Source organism: Montipora capricornis, chromosome 3 (genome assembly GCF_036669925.1).
Source record: "Montipora capricornis isolate CH-2021 chromosome 3, ASM3666992v2, whole genome shotgun sequence".
Lineage (NCBI taxonomy): Eukaryota > Metazoa > Cnidaria > Anthozoa > Scleractinia > Acroporidae > Montipora > Montipora capricornis.
The window spans coordinates 17,236,602-17,246,601 of record NC_090885.1 but is presented as its reverse complement, the minus strand read 5'-3'; the positions used below and the strand labels follow the sequence as shown (position 1 = coordinate 17,246,601).

The following is a 10,000-nucleotide window of genomic DNA, read 5'->3' as shown; positions in this document are numbered from 1 at the left end:
TTGCCAATGTCCATCCTCCCGGTTACCGCTATATCAAATACACACTGAAGAGACCGCTCGCATATCGTCAACGCTCTCTTCCTTAAGCCATCCTTCATCTTATTCAGAACAGGGTGGTAAGCTTCCATGAACGTCGGAACGTAACCAGAGACGAAATAATCACCGTAGTTTTCTTCGGGACCATACGTAAAGAGGAACTCATTTCTTGATACTGTCCCTGGCAAAAATAACAAACAGAATAAATATTTAAGTGTTTACCCTTAAGGGGATGGATTTTGCTTGGCGCGAATAGAACCGTGATAATCAGCGTTTGCCGTGTAGTGTCGAGAACTGCTGAAGATGAACTTGAGCTACTACTAAACTACTTAAGTATCACCCAACTAGTGGACTAATGCAAATCCTGCATTTTAATTGGTTACGCTGCTAGATGACTATTAGTAATAGTCCTCGAGTACCGAAAAGCGTGGCGCTTTGAATCGTTTTATTCCCAAGTAAATATTTCTTCAACTTTCATTTGCTAACTTTATTATTGCCTTTTCTGTCTGACTAGTTGGGTGATACTAAAACAATTAGACCCTTCGCCCTCAAGAGCCACGGGTCAATAGTCCATTCGGCTTCGCCTCATGGTCTATTGACCCGTAGCCCTTGCGGGCTACTGGTCTGATTGTTAAATATTAAAGGAGAGTATCAAGGTATTGCGCATGTTCTAGCCGTAACGAGTGTCATCATTTATGAGCCAATCGGAAGTGACGTTATAATTCGAGCGGGAAATTTTACACGTACGCGTAAAATTTCTCTATGGCAGCATTAAACAATCACTAATTAGCTAAGGGCGGTCGAATGCGCAGATGACTGAACGAGAGCTTACATTCTAATTCAGTGCGTTCCAGCGAAGGTAAAACACTTTTCCACTTGAATTCCCTGAAGGCAGACAGTGGAAAGTACATTTTTCACGCGTACATGTAAATTCCTCTTACGAGTATTAATTATAATGTCGCTTCAGATTGGCTTACGGCTAGAACATGCGCAATACCGAAAGAACCTCAATAAAACGAGTACCATTTCCTGCGCTGCTTTTCTTCCAATCTATCCAAGCATGACTGATAACCCACGATGACGGCAATCTGCAGTCTTAGCAAAACCGTGGTACAATATTTCGGACCAGGTCTTTTTTTAAAAACAAATTTTCTTAGATTTCAGTGTCCGTCCTAACAAAATAATGGCTGCGACTAAAATGGCGAGACCCTTTATGACAAACACATAACAAACAACTCAAGAAAATGAAAGTATTGCGTTCTAAGTATATCGTTTGTAGCGTTAAGTACTAATCTGTACCATCATTTAAACCTAAGCACTTGCTCGAGGATGGTTATTAATGACCGTCGAGAGCGACATTTTATATACATGATGCATCTTCACCTCGCCAGGTTAACGATATGTTATGTATTTGTCATAAAAAAGTCCCACCTGACTTTGGCGGATGCATTCTTGTCGCACCAGACAAATAATTCTCATGCGCCTAAGAAACCGCGCCTTTTACTTCATCTGCTCGTTTCAGCCCTCTTAACCAAAAGGTCATCTCGGAAAATGATTACTTACATTGCTGACCGAAGTGATGATGTACTTGAGACATGTTGGAAGCCGTACTAAGAAATTTACCATTAGGAAGAAGGTATTCCTTATCAGTGTTGTCATTCCAATAACCAAGTAGCCCTCTTGTTTTCTCTGAAGAAGAACGAAACTTGCAATTGTTAAAAGGCTTTCCAAGGATCCAGGAGGGTCTGTTTTTCATCTTTTACAACCAGGCGCAAGCGACTGTGGTACGGCTGACCTTTAACCACAGGGTGATCGCGCAGACATTTGAATATTAAACTAAACAATAATAACTACTAAGCTCTCATTCTGAATTAGTGAATGTCACTATGCCGTTTAGTCGGCAATTGGTGATTCTCAAACGATTGCTCTGAAGCTCAAACCCCAGTACATAAGTACTTAGGCAAATCACAACCGATCCGGACAATCGAATGGACCAATTGCAATCACAACGCAAAAGAAATACAGGCAGCTGGTGCCCAAGGCGGGAAAGCACTTGCAAGCAAATTACAATTGTTCTAAACAGAGTTAACTGAATAGAGTGTAATGTGAAGTTCCCACGGCCTGCTCCCGTCTGACCTTGTAGCTCAGTCGGTAGAGCGGCGGAGATCTAACCCGAAGGTCGTGGGTTCAATTCCCACCCTGGTCAGAGTTTTTCTCTGTCCTTGTGTGGGCCCATTTCCATCAGTAGGGCTAACGCTCACATGGTTCATATGGGATTGAAATCTAGCACTTCACATTACACTCTATTCAGTTAACTCTGTTTAAAATATAAGTGCTACACGGCCAACGTTTGTATAAAACGTAACCTTTCCTTTTACAATTGTACTAGTTTGCTTTCATCGCTGTGATTGGCCAAGCGTTTGTAGCGCGAGATTTTTTAGCCAATAACAAGGCAGGCAAATTCTAAAATACCTTTAAACTCTACTGGAATGGTGAGAGCGAGCTGAAGCACGGCAGCGTTTTCTACATAGACAGTAATTCCACAGTCAAAGGCTATAACGAGTCGCAGATGGTCTCCCCGCGAACTGTTCCTTATGGAAACACCTCTTGATTGTAGATCATGATGGAAGTCGATGGCTCTTTGCTTTCCATCGATGAGTAAGACAAATGAATTTGACGTATCCCTGTGAACCTACAAAAACCAAAGTAAGATGATGTTTCGAAAATGATCCGTTACTTCTGTTATTTATTTATTCATTTTATTATTTTTTCAGTTTTTTTTCAAAATTACCGGTAAGATAGTAAAATGAAATATGGTATATGTTATAAGGAAAAAAAAAACAATCGTCACCTTAATGCCTTCATCACTTCGAACAGGAAAATATTAGGATTTCGGTCAGTCGAACCACCATTCCATATTTTTGTCTTTTGTCTATCATTCAAGCGAGACTCGCTTCCAGACCCTCACTTCCTTCCTGACAACGAGGTTACGTAACTAAGTAACTAGTCTGGTAATCGTTACTCACTTGTATTGTGCTACTGTCTCTCTGCGCCATTGCAAATGCCGTGAAAACCGTAGCAGGTGATTTCACGCCTTGTCCGCCTTTAAGTGGTTGCATCCTCCCTTGAAGAAGGAACTCAGAGTTGCTGGCATGGAGAATCGTATAGTCGCCATAGCCATTGAATGTGTACTCGAAGCTATCGAAAGTAAAGAAATGGGGATCTCCAAACGTAGCACCTGCCGAAATTCAACAAGTTCAGATCATATCATTTTTCCAAAGAGATGTATCAAGATTCCTGACACATAACATTTAAAAGATTGTTCTTGTTTCCTAAGACAATGACAGGTCTCTGACCAGTGTGGTTGCTGCGTTAGGCGAGAATCCTATGGCTTTCTCTCATCCTTTACAGTACGAGGCACCATTTCCCCTCCTTACCCCGTCGTAACATTTCTTTGAGGCGGTGGAGCGAGAAAGGGATGATAAAACACTGAAAAGACTGAGCGGCGAGTGAGCTGGGGTTTTTTTCACATTCATTTTAGAAATTTAGATATAAAAAATTGGACCGTAACTTACGAAGAATATGAAAAAAGATATTCTTGCATTTCACATGACGTCACGGCAGCCATGTTGGTGTCCCGAGCCAATCCTCCGGGATTTGAACGCTATTATTATTTTATTTTTTTTGCTTTCGTTGCAAAACATGGCTGTTGAGAGACAAACCGAAGAATTTTATATCTTTTGGACACAAAACCGTGCTGGAAAGCGAACAGTGAAGTCAAGTGGGACCAGGGGCGTAGCCAAGATTTTCAAAGGAACGGGGGAGGGGGGGGGGTTCACACTGTGTCAAAGAGAGGGTACTCACCAGATTGTGGCGTTTTCGCCACCTGAGTATAATATTGTAGGATTTTTGCTTAAAAAAAGGCTTACAAAGCGGGGACACGGGCACCCCAGGACCCTCCCCCCCCACCCCCCTAGCTACGCCCTTCAGTGGGCCGTCTCGCTAAATTGACCAATCTTAGCGCGCGTAGTAAGTGGCAGATAATAAAATCATGAAACAAAATTTACCTATGCTAGGAGGAAGATATCTTGTATCGTTGGAGTGTATTCCCAGAGTTTGGTAAGCGGAACAGTCACCGGCATCGGCAAACACGCAGCATTCCAAGTAAGGGGCAACGGTTTTCCTGAACTCGGTGAACGCTGAAGTGAATGTTTGATGAGATTTAGTTCTATTTGTGACAGCACAGGGTGGACCTCGAGTCAACTCTCCATCTTTGTCATAACAACATTGAGCTCGCCTTGACTTGTCAGTGCTACCAGAGACAATCACAAAGACAACGGTTATATGATGATCTCCAGCACTCGGCAAATTTAAAGTCCCCTTTGACTTACGGCCGTTTCTGCTTACGAGACCTCATACACCATATATGGTGTATAAGCCGTTTTTAAGACATGGCACTACCAAGCCGGCCCCAACACCGGGAACTCCATGCCCTATACTTTACATTGTTTTGCCTATTTTTGTCTTCGTTTGACAATAACTTTATTCTGATTGGCCATCCTAAACAGTGCGCGCAGAGATGAAGAACTCGTGCCGTTGCAAAAATAGAAAGATACGCGCAAAGGTTGATGGGAGAGGCATGCTCCTACTCATGGGATTCTGCATGTAATGATTAATTATACTAGGCCAATGATTGGTTGAAAAGGTACGGTTTCGCGGGAAAATTGATCAAACATGAAAAAGATCTATCATTGCGCTCATCATTGTAAAGGGAAAACGCTGGACTGAAATTTGCATTTTGCTTAAAATCAATGGCACTTCAGTATTTGATATTACCTCATTTATTTTCTCTCCTATTAGCTACAGATATCGAGCAACTTCTCAAAGAAAGACAATTTAGAATAAGAGAATTTTTTCATCTTTTTATGACCAGATATGTCAAGAAATGCAAGCATGCAGTAACAATAGAGCAAGGCTGGTTGTATGGCCGGGGCTAGTGTATTTTTCCTGTCAAATATTTCGTCAGGCACGGCCTGACTTCTCCATGCAGGGAGTAAGTTGTTTTACCGTTACAATTCAAAATTCAAGCTGTAAAGAGAAAACAAATGCAACGGATATGACACATAGAGCGGTTTACAATAGACCAATTTCGATATATTAAAATTCAGTCCTAAACAAAAGACATCATCTCGAGGCTCTGGGGAATAAATAGAAGGATTTGTATGAATTTATTCCCCAGAGCCTCGAGATGATGCCTTTTGTTTTGGACTGAATCTTAATATATCGAAAGTGGTCTATTGAGTGTCGAAAGTAATTAGCGAATTGCTTTGGTTTTGCATTTACTTCACTCAGTGATTGGTTGAATGTTCAACCAATCAGAAGTGAAACTAAAACCAATCGTTTCTTGCGCGAGCACATTTTCCCGCGCTTTGTGTCGGCTATGTGTCATTATTACTTTGAATTTTGATTTGTTTACTGGATTGTCTCCGTCCTTTTTGATTGGCCAAAGTAATTACTTTGGTTTTGGTTTTACGACACTGACTCGATTGAAACTCGCTCTATAAGATTACAGAAAGACGTCATGTTAGATGCACGCGAATTTCAATAAGCGTCACGAAATGTCCTCTAACTTTTCTCCCCAAATTCAACATCGCTCGTGTCTCGGAATTACAGACACAAAGTGTCCCCCAAACGCTGTTCCTCAAATATTGATAAACAGCTGCATTTACACTAAGCTAAAAATAACGTTACCCTTTACCCTTATTCTTATTGTTGCAAATTGGTATCAAAATATTCAGGCAAACACAATCAGCTAAATCTCTCTATTGGTTCCAGCAGTCTGTGAAATCGCGGAAACAAACATTTTGAAGAGAATTTGCACGCTCTTGGACATTGGATTCTGTCTTAAGATCGACTACAAAATTTAGTACCACGCCTACTCTGCTTTTACCTTTGAAATTTAGTAACATAGCAGCTGTGTCCACCCCGGTTATGAAAGAGGTCGCAGCCTGTAAAACGTCCCTCATCTGCCAATAACTGTCTTCGTGTTTTTGGACAAAAAGAAAGGGAGCTAAAACCTATAATTAGAAAAAAGAAGGATAAGGTCAAGTTCGTTTAGCTTTATATAGAAAATGGCAAGTTAAATGCAAGTTAAGTAGACCCTGCATGGGGAAAAAGAAAATTCGCTAAAATTTGGTGGAAATAACCTTTAGAGATTTATACTGCTTTACAATGTGAATTCTTGTAACTATGATGTATAGGGTCTCCTTTAATTGATTAAAAACAAAAACAAAACAAAAAACAAAAACCTAAGAACGTTACTTTTGGGCACAACATGTAAAGGAAAGAAAAGGAAAGATTCGCTCTGAAACATTAGCGTTTAGAATCTCTGTACGGTGGCCAATTTAAATTATCAACTCCGTTGATAAAACCAAATTTTAGTATACTACTTCCCCACCGACGCAGCACCACATTTTCTTTAGAAACCACCCCCTTCATTCACTTTATAAAAGTGTCTAGTCGATTTAGCGCTGGAGCACTAATTGGGGACACTGTAAAGTGAAATGAACAATAAAAGTAAATCAAGTCAAATGTTGGTTTTTGAGGAGAGGGGAAACCGGAGTATTCGGAGAAAACCTCTCGGTGCAGAGTAGAGAACCAACAAACTCAACCCACATAAGACGCCGAGTCGAGGAATCGAACCCGGGCCACATGCACCACTGCGCCATCCCTGTACCCCTGTACTTTGTAAAATGAGAAACAAAGACTGGTTCTTGTGCAAAAAGAACGAGCTAGTTAGAGGCGAGATAATGCAACAAAATCTACCTGCAAATGAAAAAGGGAAAACTTGAGTGTTTTTAATGAAATTATCCCTGAAACATTTATCAGAAAAACTCAAGTGTGGACATGTCGACTACAACAGTAGATATCTAAGCAACTGACTCATATTTCTTTATCTAAAAAATTAATCAATACTCGCCTTTGGTGTGAGATGTATCGAGCGACTGTAATCTTTTCCACTGTAAACAGCTTTCATGTGCCAAGAATTTATTTGTGAACAGAAAAAGATCGCTCCATATCCAATGCTTTTCTGCGTATTTTTTGTATCCTTCCCCTACTATGCTTTGTACACGAATTATCTGCAACTGGTTCTTGCCAAGTGTGCCGTTCTGGCTGCCTCCATAAAATGAGAATAAAGTAAAATAAGAGACCGAAATATATTTGAAAAATAAAAAAGAGAATAAGAGATAAGAGAGCAAAGGCCCATATTGGGCCCTATTCCGGTTAGAACTTGTCATTCAGCGTGGATATTTCAAGTCAGAACGAGACTTGCCTCCTCCTACTCAGGCGCTTCGTTTTGCATTTTGTTCGCTAACAAGGGGGAGCGAGAGGCTGGTGACGAGCGCGAACCCCGAGGAGCCACGGGAAGGAGATAGAAGAGAGACGAAGCGCCGACTCGCTAGCATTTTTCTTCCCGCCCTTCCTTGAGCACAATTTTACTTCGTGAGAAAGACGTCTGGAAACGAGACCTTATTGGTCAGTCAAAGGCCCACAGTTGTTTTTGTTATGGAAATTCGCATTGCTTATCACAGCGATCTGATTGGATGAATTTCAACATTGGCTGGAATTTCATATAAGAAAAGTGTTCCTCGGCACGCAATGTCTGTCGGGTGAACGTGGGTCTTTAAATTAACGAAGTATCAAAGTGGACTGCGTGGTCATAGCAACAAGAGATAAAAATAAGCATGACAGCAGGGTCACATTCTAAAAATAAAATCAAAAAATAAAAATAATTATCATGAGGAACAGAGACATCCCCTACCCAATATTCTCTTGCTATTGGGAAAATAAAATCTTGCATGAAGACAAACTTTCACTTACTTGAATACCTACTTATAGATTATCTTCTTGTGAGAGTGTCAATAAATAATGAAAATGGCGACCGCAGAGTGACGCTTGTATAGATAATAATGATGATGATATAAGCTCTTTTTCAATGAAATAAATGCATTTATTTGAAGTGCGAGTTATAGACGAAAGAGACATTGTCAAGTGTTCCTCGTACTTATGCTCAGAATCGAACGCAGCGCTATGATTAGGAATGTTACTGTCGATGGTTACAGTTATTTAGTAACAACTGACCTATCATAAGCGAGGTGTGGTAGATCAAACTCAGCTTTGCCTGTGTTTTCTTGTTCCTTGACGACACTAATATTACTGTGAGGCTGAACAATATCGAATTGGTTAATAACCAGGTTAATGATCTGTACTGTCACTGGTTGGTCAGCCAGCTCCGTGGGATCCCAAGTGATTTTAACTCTGCTACCTGCTGTCCACGCTGTGGGATAATCCCTCAGTTTAACAAAGGATTTGGTCAAGTTAACGGGATCTAAAATTTGAGGAAAAAAGAAAAAAATGCATTGATTAAGATATTTTTGTATTTACAGCCGGCTTAAAAAAGGCCGATTAAAATGTTTAAATAGGTAAATATATTTCATTTGGATCGATTAAACCTCATCAGTTACGATGAATAATGATTACGCAAAGAATCTGATCCTATTTATTACGTGAGATGCCTGTGGTCGACCACGTTTAAAAATGGCTTGAGCGTTAGCGTAGTCAGATATGGAAATTAGCCACGTGTTTGTTTTGTTCCTAAGTGGTCTGAAACACTACAAGAAATGAGTAAGCTTATTCAAAGTCACTGTCTCTGCCTGTTTTTATAAAGATTGTCTCATAGCCGCAAATACTCTTTTCGTTGCTGTTGTTGTTTTTGCAAGAAGACTTTAACGGTTAATTTGTTCGTTTCTAAGATGAGTGTAGACTGTTTTCCCTCACGTGGTCAGTTACCTTGTTTTTCCCCCGAAACAAATTAAGGAAAAATTTTGCATGATAATAGCGCTCAATTCCCTGAGGATTAGTTGGGTACACCAACATGGCAACCGTGACGTCACGTGAAAACACTCTATATGAGAACTCATTTGTAGCTCCCGAAGTAAGCCCGTAAAGTCTTGGCGTTCCTGAAGGGCACGCAAGATTCTTTATTAGGGCGAGGGTGCTGGCGTTTGGGGTTAGTTTAAAATCAAGACAGCTATTTCAGTCCCTTTTATCTCAGGCTCAAGCGGCGCTTTTTTAAGTCAACCGTGTTTTAAAATACAATAAAAAACGTTCTCTGGCTAAAAATTTTCAAAAAGAATATAAGCTTTCGGCTGTCGATCTACAGCCTTCCACGGATAAAACGTTGAATGTAAATTAGTGAAATATATACAGAAAAGGCGAGATAAAAATGATAAAAAGAACAGAGTAAAGGTATGAGAAATGGTGGCCGAAAGACCACGCATGTTTCGCAATGTTTGACCCATTAGCACATGTTTTTACATTCCTAACGTGTTCTTTCTTGCGGGTTTCAAAGCAACGGCCAGTTTCACCTATATAACACCAATCACAATCGGCACAGGGTATTTTATAAACCACGTTGGGTTGGTGTTCAATAGCTGGTCTGAATTTAGGAGAAAGGAATTCTTGTTGTAAAGTCTTGAGGGGCTTATTTACAACTCGGATATCGTGTCTTCGAAGAATTCTTGTTAGAGGTTGCGTAACACCATTGATAAAAGGAAGGACAGCAAAACCGTTAGGGTTCTCTTGAGGCGTAAACCATTTAAAAAACATGCCAACCAATTCTTCAGGTGAAGGGATGGCATGTGTGGTTGGTTTGGAAAATTTCTGCTTTAAGATATTGGAAATAACAAAGGAGGGATAGTTGTTGGCTCGTAGAGCATCAAAGACGTGATTGATTTCGGTATTTTTCCCTTGCGGTGTACTTGGGAGTTTAATTGCGCGGTGTAGGAGGGTCCTTGTGGCGTTTGTCGTGGTGAGAAGAAAAGTCTAAATATCTGTCTGTGTGAGTTGCTTTGCGGTAAACATCAATAGTGATCGTGTTATCCTTGCGAGAAACCAAAGTATC

General features: G+C 40.5%; 1 protein-coding gene across 1 annotated transcript in view; it reads right to left on the bottom strand.

The window, feature by feature from the left end:
- LOC138042451 (protein mesh-like) overlaps positions 1 to 10,000 on the bottom strand; it is a 45,107-nt gene that overhangs the window by 11,412 nt on the left and 23,695 nt on the right. Inside the window, exons 10-17 of the mRNA XM_068888340.1 lie at positions 8,179 to 8,425; positions 7,016 to 7,209; positions 5,987 to 6,113; positions 4,104 to 4,348; positions 3,063 to 3,274; positions 2,509 to 2,728; positions 1,600 to 1,725; positions 1 to 217 (exon numbers count right to left, since the gene is read on the bottom strand). The exon at positions 1 to 217 is cut by the window's left edge and continues 59 nt beyond it. Coding sequence (XP_068744441.1) covers positions 1 to 217; positions 1,600 to 1,725; positions 2,509 to 2,728; positions 3,063 to 3,274; positions 4,104 to 4,348; positions 5,987 to 6,113; positions 7,016 to 7,209; positions 8,179 to 8,425 — 1,588 coding nt within the window. The remainder of the gene's footprint in view (positions 218 to 1,599; positions 1,726 to 2,508; positions 2,729 to 3,062; positions 3,275 to 4,103; positions 4,349 to 5,986; positions 6,114 to 7,015; positions 7,210 to 8,178; positions 8,426 to 10,000) is intronic.